Here is a 14,566-nt window from a genome sequence, read left to right on the forward strand (position 1 = left end):
ATTTTTTTAAATGTATAGAGATTTTCTCAAAGTAATATGATTGCTATTTTGTTGTTTTATGCCTCTATAAAGTTTTTTACAATACAGTACAGTTTGTGATGGTTTGTGTACTCACTGGATTTTAGGTTACCCTGGTGGCATACAGATGTGTTAATTTATGATAATTTCCCTCGGGAAGAATGTGGTTACCGTATGGTTCAGCACTCTTGTTGAAATTGCTGGATTAATTTTCTGGGATGATAATTCCCAGAAATGTGGAAACTTATTGGACTAATCCCGTCTGTCAATATTTCACGGCTTTAACCACAGAATCCCGAGTATATTTTAGATTTATTAAAAATATCACTATTTCCTTGGATAGAATTATATTCTCAGCAAAAAAATATGACCAAATTGGGCTTCAAGTAGGAGTTCCAGTTGAATATGGTGAAAGAAATTCTTAATAGGTGTCGAAACAGAATTATGAGTTTTGTATATTATATTTCACTATGGCGTTTTTACTTCTTCAATATTGCCGAACTGTACTTATCACTGGTTTCTTTGAGAAAGATCGATCCTAAGCCATCTTGATATTCAGGAAGTTAAAATCCACATGGAATTTAGCCTTAGAAGATAATCGATAAATTATCGATTTTTTTATCGTTGCATCCTAATGTCATTGTTTGTAATGTAATGGTGGGAGTATAGATGTCGCAACCATACATTATTTTGTTTCATGTGGAAGTAACACTCAATGTGGTATTATTTCTATTTTTGTATTCAAAATTTCTTCGAACACAATACATGTTTTAGAATTCATACGCTATACGCTGACGCATGCCTATTAATGATGCAAGTTCCCAATCTCAAAACGTCGTTGTGGCAACATAGAACAAAATGAGGATTGGTGTCGTTTTACAACACTAATCACATTTGACAGTACTTTGTTTTGAGTTTTCATAAAAAATGATCAAAACAAATAAATAGTAAACATTTCTGGCCAGTGAAATTAAATTTGTGGAAATAAATGTAAAAAAATGTAACAGGCAGCTGTCACAAAGCCAACGCTTTTTGCAGAGCCTGTGGCGCACAAAAGAGTTGGGATTCTGCATGGATTTTTTTGTTATTTCAGGTAAGAAAACATTTGTTTACTTTAGCAGCCTATAGCATCTATTGTTTTACAGGTAAAAGGTGCTGGTTTTGTGGTTATGGTCAGTGTCTTCAGCTTCAATGGGTATACAAGGTATAAGATCTGTTGGTGACACACACACAAAAGGACAAACAAAATCGTGCGTTTCTTAGGACCATACAAATACCACCATTTATAAAAGGAATAGATGCAAAGAGGTATTTGTTAGTAGATAATGTTGTCAGTGAGTACTATTAAATAGTTTGTTTTGTTTCTATAGCTTTGCCATGAACATGAATAAGAAGTGACACCAAAATAAGTTTGTATGGAAGGTATGTATGTATGTTGTATTTTCAAACAACATTGTAATATGTTAATATATTTTTTTATTTAGGTATTTTGTGGCGATGACCGAATAATGTGTGTGAGAATTAATAAAATGCAAAAATAAATACTGTAGTCTTTTGGTTTCAATGGTTGCCGTCATATACAAACAAGGCCCAAAAGCGTATACCTGTGGTAAGAAGAAATTCTATCGATATGGAATCTACAAATACCCTATGTAAGTAAGTGTGTGAGTGATTTTATGTGATGTTAACTCGGAAATTTGAAGTGAATAAAGGATAAACAAAGGAAAGTAATGTGTCATAGTTTATTTGTGTACAGTGGGGTTTTCGGTGGTTGGTATAATTGTTTACTCGGTCATTGCTTGAGGTGTTGCGCATGTATTGTGCCTATTAGGTTACCTTTGAGGTTTTCTACCTCATAATATGAATTTCCTAACGCTTTTCTCACCCTACATTTTAACCACGGTTTACAGAACTTTGCGTTTATACCTTTTGCAAAATTACTTTGCACAAAATTTTTCCTGTACACCTCCTGACCTGGTTTAAAGGTTACAAATCGACTTCTTTTATTATACGATTTTGTATTCCTTTCATAAGCTTCGTGAATTTTCTGATTTATCTTTTTATGGAGAATTTGCATTTGGTCTGTTTTTGGTAATACTTCCATATCACCATCTTCCAAAGCATTTAGTTTTTTTAAAATCGTATATGCGTCCGCATGGGTAATCATGTTATACCCTGTTAATGCGAAATAAGGTGATGTGCCAATAGAAGCATGAATTGTAGACCTTAAAGCACATTCAATTTTTGGTAGCTTTTCATCCCACCGTGATTGGTCGCTTTGTAAATAGCTCCTTATACTACTCAATATAGTCTGGTTGACACGTTCACTCGCATTTGATTGCGGTGAGTGTATAGCTGTCCGAATGTGTTTAATGCCAAAGAGTTGCAGTAAGTCCTTAAAAGCCTGTGACGTAAATTGTTTACCATTGTCAGAATGGATAAACTCAGGTACGCCAAATTTATAGAAAAGTTCCTCAACAAGGAATTTGTTCACATGAGCAACAGTTGCTTTTGTCATGGTTTTCAACAAAACAAATTTTGTTTTGTGATCTAAGACAATGAATATGAAAGATTTACCTGTCTTTGTTCTTGGGTATGGCCCAAGGAAATCTATATAAACCTTCTGAAAGGGACGTTGGGTGACTACCTCGTTACCCATTGGTGGTCGTAGCACTTGTCTTGGATGTTTACTTTCCTTACAAGTGTTGCAGTTGTCTATGTATTCCTTAATGTGGGATACCATAGACGGCCAATAGAAATATTGCCGAACGTTTTGTAACGTTTTAGCTACGCCACCATGACAAGTGTTATTGTCATGGGATTTGTGTATGATTTCTTTAGTTAACCCTTCTGGAAGCCATATCTTCCAGCATTCATCTTCATTTTCCACATCCATACTATTAAATTTTACTCTTTTATAAACAACGCCGTCATTTACTTTTAAATCTGGCAGGCGGTTACTATTTTGTTCAATAGTATCAATTAGTGTTAGATATGAAGAATTTTTGAATTCTTCAGAGTCAAAATTTATGATGGATGTGCTATCTGAAGCGATTTCCTCCATGTCTAATCTGGACAACATATCAGGAACTATGTTTTTAGTTCCCTTTCTGTGTTCTATTGTGAACCTATAACCCTGTAGTTTGAGGCTCCACCTAGCCAGTCGTCCGTTGAGATCTTTTTGCCGCATTAACCACTGCAGGCTTGAGTGATCTGTTAATACGGTAAAGTCCATCAATTCTATATATTGACGGAATCTTTCTATGGCCAAAATTACTGCTAAACATTCTTTTTCAGTGGTCGAATAGTTTCGCTGGGCACTGTTAAGTTTCTTTGAGAAATATTCGATGGGATGTTCTCCATCATCGTCATCTCTTTGAAACAAAACAGCGCCAACGCCGACATTCGAAGCATCGCACTGAACAAAGAATGGTTTAGAGAAATTTGGACTAGATAAAACTGGACTAGATACGAGACACATTTTTAATTTCTCAAAAGATTCTATGGCTTGTGGAGTCATCACGAATTTTGATGCCTTTTTTAAGGTATCCGTAAGTGGTGCAGTTAGGGTTGAGAATTCGTGAATGAACCTACGGTACCATCCAACAGTACCGAGGAACCTTCTGACATCTTTTTGGGTTTTTGGAGGTTTTATATTTATAATGGCTTCTATTTTGCTTGGGTCTGGCTTAAGTTTTCCAGCGCCAACAATATAGCCTAGATACCGTAGCTCCCTATAGCAAAATTTTGACTTATCCATATTAATTGTCAGACCTGCATTGGTTAGCCTCTTTCCGACTGTCTCTAACATCTCCATATGAACTTGGAAATTCTGTGATACCACCAATAAATCATCAAGGTACACAAAAATACGGTCTTTCAACTCTGGAGGAATCACTTTGTCCATAAGTCGACACATCCTTTGAGCAGCATTACACAGTCCAAAGGGCATTACCTTGAATTGATAATGTGGCCTTCCTTGGACTGTGAAAGCTGTCAAGGGGCGACTCGATTCCTCCAGAGGAATCTGCCAGAATGCGTCCTTGAGATCAATGGCTGATATATAAAAGGTTTCCCCTAGTCTTGCCAAAAGACCATCTATATTTGGTAGGGGATACGCATCCTTACGGGTAACTTTATTCAGTTCCCTAGCATCCAAACATAGTCTATTTTTATTTGGCTTTATGACTAAGGTTACACGATTGTTCCACTCTGCATTCTGTGCTATTTCTATGACGTCAAGATCAAGCATGCGATCCAACTCGTCATACATTAATTTTTGTACTGCAGGACTTACCGGATAATACCGCATCTTTTTCGGAGCAGAATTCCCAATGTCAATGACATGTTGCTCTAGATGGGTCTTGCCTAAACCGTATTTGGTATAGCAACAGAAAGAGAGTTTCACTTTTTCTAGAATAAGGTTTTGTTCATTGGTCAAATTATGCTTTTCCTGGTCTTCTTCTTCCATTGAATCTACTATGCCACTGACTGTTTCTCTGACTTCCGGGTGAAAAGAGATTTTGATGTCATAAGTTTGCCAAAAGTTATAGCCCAGAATTAAGTTCTGTTTAAGGCTAGGAACTAAGTAAAAGGTCATATCTTTAATTTTACTGCCACATTGTACTTTAACTTGAATTTTGCCTATAATAAGTTGCTTGTTGCCATCAGCCGTTTTTATAGTGGATTTGAAATTTTGAATATTGGCATTGATCCTCTTGGCATTTTCAATGCAATCTTTGCCCAAACAACTGACTGAGGCGCCGCTGTCCATCAGTCCAGTAAACTCCACACCATTTAATTTTATGTTCATATAAGGCCTGATGTCATTTTCAAGTTCAAGGCAAGTAGAGGCTATTTCCCTTCGTTCCGATTTTCTTTTAATGTAACTTTTTCTGGCTTTGGCTACTTTCTTGCTAATTGTTGGGTTGAAATCTTTGAATATTTCTTCCCTACGTTTATTGTAATTTTGTAACCTCTGGTCGTATGGAACTATTGTCTTCAATTTTCTAACAAGTTTTGGTGTATCTATGTCTTTTTGAGATTGTAGTAATGTAGAATGTTTACTATCTTGTTGGTCTATTGCAATATTAGGACTTATGGCTTTAAAATTATCATCGATTTTTATTGCTGGGTCGAGTCTTTGTGAGAACATGGGGTCCCAGACTTCTCCATGTTCTTGTTTGGGTTTCCCATACAATGAGGGCACATAGGGGATGTAACCCCATCGAACCCACACTTATAACAAAAGACATTCCTTTGTTCAACTGGGCAATTGATAAAGGAATGACCTAGCTTTTTGCAGTTCCAGCAGGTTATTTGCCTGCCTGGAGCTGTTGAACTACATAATGCCTCAATTTCATGTAATGGATCAAAAACGTCACTTTGTTGGAATTCCAATTCATGTACACGTCTGTAATTTGATTGTTGTTGTTGTCTATAGGAGATACGTTTGGCAATGTTGGATTCGGCACGTTTGCACTCTTCCAACAAGGAATCTATTGTGTCTATATTTTTAGGGTATATCAGCTGTACCAGACCCTCCTTCAGGTTGTCTTTAATAATCCTCACAATTTCATATTCCTGAATGGGAACTCTCATTTGATTTTTGAGCCTTATTATCTCTGAAATATACACGTCTGCAGATTCTGATTGAAGCTGTCGACGCTCAATGATCCTTCTTTGGATCTCAAAGTCGCTCTCGAAAGTTCTAAATTTTTTGATAAAGCAGAATTTTAGATAGTCCCATTCACATAGGGGGTTTTGTTGGCGAAATTGCCATATCCATTCGTAAGCTCTACCACTCAATAGATGGTGGAAGCCTTTGATAAAGACATCCCAAGGACAACCGTAGTCTACTCTCAAAGATTCCGCTCTAAAAATGAACTCTTCTACACTTACTGATTTAGATGAGCCGTCATATTTAAGTCCCCATTTTTGCAGTTGCAATGGGGTTATGGGTTTGTAACCAATAGCAAAATTTTGTTGTACATTATGAGAATATGGTTCTCCATAATTACGTTGAGGATAATTTGGCTCTGGATAGTGTTGTTGTTGATTAGGTGGGGGTCTAGATTGGTCCTGCTCATTTTGTATTTGTTCTTGTGTGGTATTATGGGATGCGTTTCTGTATGGATCTAATGAGCTCCTGACAACTTGAGGAATAATTGATTTCAATTTGTTTTCTATAGTTTTCAATGAGTTCGATTGCGCTACTCTAACCGATGCGTCTATATAGTCTCTCAGGCTTGGGCCAGCAGTACTATTTATTGGGGTTTCTAAGCTAACATGCTCGTTCAGAGTTGGGAGTCTGGGCTCCGGTTGACTATTCCTAGCAAATTGGTCCCTAATTTCCTGAGCTGCCATGCTACTGTACTGTGTTCTAGTAATGGAACTACCTGACTCTGGAGATGATGTGGTTTGGGGTCCGGATGGCTGTGTTGTTACAAGCGACATTAAAGGAGGTATAGAAGATTGAACTATTGTTCTATTGACCTCTTGTTCTGAGTTTTGTGAGACATTCATATTATTTAAATTTTGGTTGTTGTTTGGCAATGGAATATTGGCTGAAAAATTATTATTGGCTTGGTTGGACGTACTTGGATTGTCTAAATCAGCTGCTCTACTAGTAGATCTAGTGGCCATATGAGAAGTTTTTTTACTCGCCATAGTCAGGTATTCGACTTCAAAAAAAAAAATATATATATAAGCAATTAAGAGCAGTTTGAAACAAGTATTCTATATCTTGAATACGTTAGATAGAATTTAAATGTGTTCTTTATAAGCGAATTGGAAATATAATTTGCAAATGGTTTATGTGATTGTAGGTAGAAATATTTTTTTAATTTTTTATGTTTTATAAGTTATTATATAAATTATGTATTCTTTAGGACTGAATGTTTTGATTTTCAAATAAAGTAGTTATACATATACGTAAACTTATTTCGCAAGAGAAATATATTTGTTGGAAATTTAGCAACAATTTTTTTATATATATTTCAAAAATATTAAACTTTTCTCTAATATATATTAGAAAATTAATTTTATTGAAACCAAAAAAATTGTTAATATGATTATATGTTTTTTTTTATATTAACTATAAAAAAATAAAAACCAGCATTCATTCTAAATTTGATTTTTTTTATGTTATTTTATGCACAAGATAAAAAATTTTTAGAAAGAAAGTATTGAAATACATTTTTTTGTAGTTAAATGTATCCTACCAAACAAGATTTTGCAATATTTTTCAAAAGAAGAACAAATATGTTTTTAAGCTATATAGCCTCATCATCATATGATTCCATTCGAATACCGTACTACATTACTTGGTTGGTTACCCTTTATTCGAAAACAGCAACGTGTCGCTACGACACAGCATGGTTTTGGATATAACCTTCTGGGATACCGACAAGATGATTTCTTCCAATAGAAGGGCTTGGGCTATTTCAGAAGTTAAAAAATGCGTGCTCGAGAGATGGGCGCCATAAATGTGACAATTCTTTTCATGCGGACGTGGTACAAGGTGGTTTATTGCTGCGGCTAAGCTCGCCGGATGGGAGGGGTTTTTCTTCCGCGAAATTGTACATTTAAAATTAGATTGTACCATTTAAATATTCTATTACGGAAATTCTTTAGAGTGAACAAAATGAAAAAAGGGGGATTAAAGTACTTATGTAACGGATGTATTTCAATTCCTATCCTTATGCTGTGCAAATTTAATAATGAACGCCTAATTTCCAACTGTGTAGAGGTTTAGATGGTATACCTCTGTGGCTGCCCACCCCATATGACTTAAAAGTCATCCGTGGTATTTTCTAGCCACCTTATATTACTGAAAACACCCCTAATGAAACCTACCTATTTGATAATCACATTCAGTCCATTATTTTAAATAGATTCAAAACATATTTTTTTGTTTCAATTTAGTGATAATTCATTTAATAATATAATTTATAATATTTAACATATTTCTTTTGACTTATATATATATAATTGGTTTTTTTTTTTATATAAATATATAGACTAATTAGTTTCTTTCTTTTTAATTTTCTATATTTCTAATATCTATATATATATGCTAGTTTATTTTTTTATTTTTTTATATTTTAATGTGTATCATTTTTATAGTTTTTTTGTGTATGGTTTTATATTTTTTTTTATGCGTTTTGTTTTATACATACATCATACAAATATTAAGGGGATGAATATTTATTTTATTATTAGAATTTTATATATATATCAATATATAATCTTATCAAGATTTACACGTATTTCAATATTTACATTCAGTTTACCACAAATTTTTGTATGATATATGTACAGATTTTAACGTCAGGTTATATTTTACACAGTCTAGAATTTTTTTTACCTTGTTTTTTAAGGTTATGTATATTTTGCATTATATATTACATATATGTTTTTGTTTTAATTTTAAATGTATTAATATGTTTAGCTCAATTCTCTTTATTTTTATAACTACAACGAGATAATGAAGTTTTTGTTATTTTTGATTTGGTTGTAGAAGTTGCAAACGCCTAAAAGTTTGCTTTGAAATATGTATACATTAAATTTCCAATTCATTCATTGCTTTAGGGTTAATGGATATTAATTTGAGACACGTGCTCTCAATTTACAACCAAAGGGAAGATTATGCTTTATATGACTTCTTAAGGTTCTTACTTTAGATAGATCATGTATTTTTTTAAATGTATAGAGATTTTCTCAAAGTAATATGATTGCTATTTTGTTGTTTTATGCCTCTATAAAGTTTTTTACAATACAGTACAGTTTGTGATGGTTTGTGTACTCACTGGCTTTTAGGTTACCCTGGTGGCATACAGATGTGTTAATTTATGATAATTTCCCTCGGGAAGAATGTGGTTACCGTATGGTTCAGCACTCTTGTTGAAATTGCTGGATTAATTTTCTGGGATGATAATTCCCAGAAATGTGGAAACTTATTGGACTAATCCCGTCTGTCAATATTTCACGGCTTTAACCACAGAATCCCGAGTATATTTTAGATTTATTAAAAATATCACTATTTCCTTGGATAGAATTATATTCTCAGCAAAAAAATATGACCAAATTGGGCTTCAAGTAGGAGTTCCAGTTGAATATGGTGAAAGAAATTCTTAATAGGTGTCGAAACAGAATTATGAGTTTTGTATATTATATTTCACTATGGCGTTTTTACTTCTTCAATATTGCCGAACTGTACTTATCACTGGTTTCTTTGAGAAAGATCGATCCTAAGCCATCTTGATATTCAGGAAGTTAAAATCCACATGGAATTTAGCCTTAGAAGATAATCGATAAATTATCGATTTTTTTATCGTTGCATCCTAATGTCATTGTTTGTAATGTAATGGTGGGAGTATAGATGTCGCAACCATACATTATTTTGTTTCATGTGGAAGTAACACTCAATGTGGTATTATTTCTATTTTTGTATTCAAAATTTCTTCGAACACAATACATGTTTTAGAATTCATACGCTATACGCTGACGCATGCCTATTAATGATGCAAGTTCCCAATCTCAAAACGTCGTTGTGGCAACATAGAACAAAATGAGGATTGGTGTCGTTTTACAACACTAATCACATTTGACAGTACTTTGTTTTGAGTTTTCATAAAAAATGATCAAAACAAATAAATAGTAAACATTTCTGGCCAGTGAAATTAAATTTGTGGAAATAAATGTAAAAAAATGTAACAGGCAGCTGTCACAATTTCGCGGATTCTGAAACAGCAATGTTCAAAGATAAGAAAAATAACAAAAACACAAAAAATTGCCGGAGGGATTTTCAAATAAATCGCGATCAAAATTCACAATTTTATGGTTTTTTAGGTTTTTTAGGCAAGTCGTATCGAAATGAGTCCAAAGAAAGTGTTGTAGCTTTGAAAATTCTCTACATGATTGACCTTTAGGTTTTTTCGTAGGTTTTACCATTTTTGAGATATAGATTTTCAGTTAAAATTTTTAGGTTTTTGTCTTAAGTCTTCAAGATTTTGCTTGGAAACCGCAAGTCATATCAAAATGGGACTAAGAAAATGTTGAAGCTGTGAAAATTCTCTACAAGATTGGATGATTTACTTTTTCCTAGGTTGTAACATTTTCAAGATATATTAGTTTAATTGGGGAAAATGCAGTAATGATATTTTTAGGGAGGCGATATAGTCAGCGCATTGTCTCAATTTGAACTTCTATATCTCAAAAACGGTAAAACCTACGAAATTATCATGAATGTTAATCTTGTGGAGAATTTTCACATCTACAACATTTTCTTTAGGCCCATTTACATTTAAAATTAGTTAAGGCGCACCGTGTATAGTTAGTTCATTTGAAAAAGGAAATCTATGCGGCTAATGTTTTACAAGAAGGTTTTTACGCCCTGAGAACTAAAAGGCCTAAAATGAAATGTTTCTAAAATGAACTGTTATATAGGGTAACATCTTTTGAATAATGGTTTTCTATCTTTTGATATCACAAATTCCAAAATTCAATTGGAAAATGTGGATACAAAATTTTTGTCCACTTCTTCAGGTATCTCCCACACAAAATTTCGGATAAGTTCACTTCAAGACCTGCTCCCGAATCACTTTGATTTTTGTTGAAGCTACTTGCATTCACTGCCTCAATTACGACGGTAACAGTGTTATCAGGGGTAAGTCCATACTTATTGAGAAAACAGCCCGAAAGGTGTAAAACCCCTATGGCACCATTTTAGTGGGTGGAGGTCACGATAACTCTTGAACGGGGCCACCAATTTGGTCCGAACATTGGGTCTTCTACTATTTACACAAATTTAGTTTAACTTCTAAAATGGTCCACGTTGCTTCTCTCCTTCAACATTTGTATCTAAGTGCAGTTTAGGGTCTGTTCAAAGATTTGTTGGAAATGTATACCCATGCTGTTCGTTGTGCTTCTGTTTACAGCGATATTATGTTTTCCGTAGACAAGTCCATGCTTCTTAGTATACTGGTCCAAAAAGTATACGATGACCGCTTGAAATGGCTAATGGGCGCTATATCTATCTAAAAAAATGACTCTCAAAATAAGATCCACTTCCATAATGGACTATGTCGGTCGATTCTTTCAACTCGGCAAACACTATTGATCTTTAATCCTAATCCACATTTTTGTCGGTAAGTTCTAATGTCCAAAAAGGGTCACAAAATTCTGAAAAGACCTTAAATACACTCGATCTGTCCGTAGATGAAAGTTTCGATTCACATAGACTGAGGGTATATCTCTGTCGGCAAAGCCGACTAGTACCTTTTTACTTGTTTTATAAACGTATTAAGACTTTTCTTCATCACTGTATCACATTGACTAATATGCATCCAGTTACTGTTTTATTGACATTGGCTTGTGATATTGTTATGAATACCACGAAATTGTTGTTGTTTCTCATTTTTGTTACCGGTATTCTTTATGCTTGTAGATCATCACAAATGTGTGTTAGTCGATAAGAAAACTAAGCTCGACTTGATGCTGATGCTGATGCCGATGCTAAATGCATAGACACATTTACGTTCAGATCACCTGTTCAACGACCAGCAAAGAATGAGCTGTGCTTTCAGCTAAACTTGAGTGTGCTTTTGCGCTTTACGATTGTTTAGTTTTTGGCTAGTTTGTTTGTTGCTCTCTCTTACAACCCGTTGGCCTGCGTTGTTGTGGTCAAGCAATCTTTTGCGGCTGGTTTGGGGGGGGGGTAATTTGCACTAAAGCAGACTTTACAACACCGACTAAGAAGCTACAACAATGAGAAGCCCGACGACGACAACAACATCGTTTCAAGAATTGTTGAGCAGCAACAACTGACGGTGTCGGTGTCAGGGTTCGTAAGTCCGAAAAAATTAAATGAATGCTACTAGCCGGAGTCGGAGTGGTAGTGACGGCAGCAGCCACAAGCCTGAGTAGTTTTGCTGCCGGTAGTGCTGCTGTTGTTTGCCGAAATTGAGGCGGCAGAGGAAAATAGCAACAAATCTCGGCTTAAATAGTAACAGACCGGTTGACTTGAAAAAGTCTATATAAAAGGGTTAGTCGCATTGTGCGAGATAAACATTGATTTTAAAAAACTCGCGCTGTCTAGAAGTGTGGAGAGTACAAGAAAACGGGCCGATTCAATGCAGTGCTACTCCCTGATGCGATCGATGCAAGAGCAATAGAATATTATTTTAAAAGAAAAAAAATTGAAAAATTACAAAAAATAAATAAATAAAATAAGTAAAGTGGAGAGGATATTAAAAGAAAAAAATAATGAAATATATATGAAAAAATTAAGAATTTATGATATAAATAAAAATTAAGAAGATATAACGAAAATATAACTAAAAAGTTATTTGAAAAAAAGTCAGTGTGATATATGTTTAACTAAGAATTTATCAACGAATTTATAACAGAAACAACAAAAACAACAACAGCAAAAATGAAGCTATTTACAACATCAACAAAAACTGCAAGTAAGTTTGCATTTTTAATTAGTCTTCCCAATGTTTTGCAGCAACAAAAAAAACTAAAACTTGGAAAGAAAATAAAATTATTAAAAATGTTAAAATACAAAAAAATCACTTTGAGGTGTTAAAACGTTTAATCACAAGTGACAAAAGGTGTTTTATTATTTTTATTTTATTGTTGGTTTATCTGTTGTCTCTCAATAACTAGTGTTGTTGTCGTCGTCGTCAAGTGCTAAGTTGAGGGATTGGTAGTAAATTTCGTTGTTTACATTTCCCAATAATTCAGCAGCGAATGTTACGTTTCGATTAAGGTCAGTGTGATGTGCTGCTGTACATAGGATATAATGGAAATTAACTGTTTTGATGTTTAATGTCAAAAACCAAGTGAATGAAGTTAATCAGAATTATGTGGTCAATTTAGGCAAATGAATGGCATATTTTATGACATGTTTTACGTTGAAAAAAAAAAAACCGGCGATAAAAATTCCATTAATAATATTGTTATTGCTGTTTGTTGTGATGCCATTGACAGTTATGATTAGCAATTTTGTTGTGAGTATGAGGAAAATTATGATGCTTAAGTGCACATCATAAAAGTGACAAGGAAATCGTCAATAGATCAGAAGTGATGATGAATAGAATCAAAGTGATTAAATCGTATGATAAGTCAATATTAAAAGGAAATTACAACATTTACTACCGGTTTGATTAAATCAGCTGTTTAGCGGAAATGGGCGGACATATTACATAGGAAGAACGATTTGGATTATGGGGTGATTTTGTGAAATAATCTTAATAATTATTAACGAGGTTCTTTCACTTAAAATATTAACAATAAAAAAAATTGGAGCAGTCGGCTTTGCCTAATGAGATACACCCTCAGCCTGTGATATGAAGTCTAGTAAATATTTTTATTCTAAGTCAAGGGTTTTTTGAAAATTCATTTATATCTCGTCGAGATTTAAACCTCAGCAAGAAATTTAGACTTTCATCCATGGGCTTATCGAATACATCCTTGGTTTTTGTATCCTATATTCGATCATTCCATTTTGCCTAAAAATTATTCATTCAGAGGGATTTCAGAATTTGGTGGTTTATTCATGTAGGAAAAAATTCACGACGGTTTGGAACATTTTGTGGCCTCTATTTAGGCAATTGTGGGCATTCCAAATAAATGTAGGCCTTTGCCAATAAATTTAAAGGGGTATATTTTTTGTCGGTTGAAAAATTTATATTTTCCAGGTTCCCGTACAAGGCAAACTTTTGGCTGGAAATTGAGGCTTTCATCTTTTGTCTAAAAATGTCAGAATTTTGTGGCCTATTTGAAGAAGTAAGGACTTGCCGAAAAAATATACGGCTACTTTGAACTTTTCGAGCATTTGCTTTGACAATTGGCCTGTTCCAGCACTGTGAGAATCTACTAGTTATACCCTCCACCATAATATGGAGGGTATAATTAAATTTGTCATTCCGTTTGTAACACATAGAAATATTTATCGGAGACCCCATAAAGTATATCAGGGTCAAATGCTAAGTCGAAATAACCATGTCCGTCTGTCCGTCCGTGCTCGCAATTTTTAAGATAGAGCTATGTAATTTGGTACAGAAGTTTCTTTTGCTCCTAGGATATTTGGTATTGCAAATGGGCTTTATCGGTCCACGTTTTTATATAGCCTCCATAGAACGGTACCTCCAGATTTTCGGTATTTTGAAGTTTTTAGATTCATTATCACACCGAAATGGCTGAAATTTGGTACTTAGTCTTCGTTGGAGGTATAAAACTTTCCCCCAGAATTTTGTTGGTATGGGTGCACGCCTTCATATAGCCCCCATAGAGCGGTACCTCCCGATTTTCGATATTTTAAAAATTGTGGTTGTCAATATTCCTTCAAAATGGCTGAAATTTGGTATTTAGCCTTCGTTGGGGGGTATTTAACTTTCTCCTCTAAAATTGTCGGTATAGGTCCACGCCTTCATATAGCGCCCACAGAACGGTACCTCCCGATTATCTATATTTTGAAGGGTGTGGACACAATATTCATCCATAGTGGCTGAAATTTGGTATTGGGCCTTCGTTGGGGGTA

At 34.4% G+C, this 14,566-nt stretch overlaps 1 protein-coding gene and 1 long non-coding RNA gene across 2 annotated transcripts in view; both read left to right on the forward strand.

The window, feature by feature from the left end:
* Positions 1-943: 943 nt before the first annotated feature.
* On the forward strand, positions 944-1,735 carry LOC141391351 (uncharacterized). Its single transcript, XR_012409625.1, has 4 exons — positions 944-1,111; positions 1,164-1,326; positions 1,389-1,440; positions 1,503-1,735. It is a non-coding gene; the product is annotated as an uncharacterized lncRNA (long non-coding RNA).
* Positions 1,736-11,828: 10,093 nt separating this feature from the next.
* LOC141389712 (scavenger receptor class B member 1) overlaps positions 11,829-14,566 on the forward strand; it is a 116,071-nt gene continuing 113,333 nt past the window's right edge. Inside the window, exon 1 of the mRNA XM_073961633.1 lies at positions 11,829-12,488. Within this exon, the coding sequence (XP_073817734.1) occupies positions 12,455-12,488 (34 nt within the window). The 5' untranslated portion in view covers positions 11,829-12,454. The remainder of the gene's footprint in view (positions 12,489-14,566) is intronic.

The sequence above is a fragment of the Musca autumnalis genome, unplaced genomic scaffold, assembly GCF_047663935.1.
Source record: "Musca autumnalis isolate F117 unplaced genomic scaffold, ASM4766393v1 scaffold_1, whole genome shotgun sequence".
In the NCBI taxonomy this organism is placed as follows: domain Eukaryota; kingdom Metazoa; phylum Arthropoda; class Insecta; order Diptera; family Muscidae; genus Musca; species Musca autumnalis.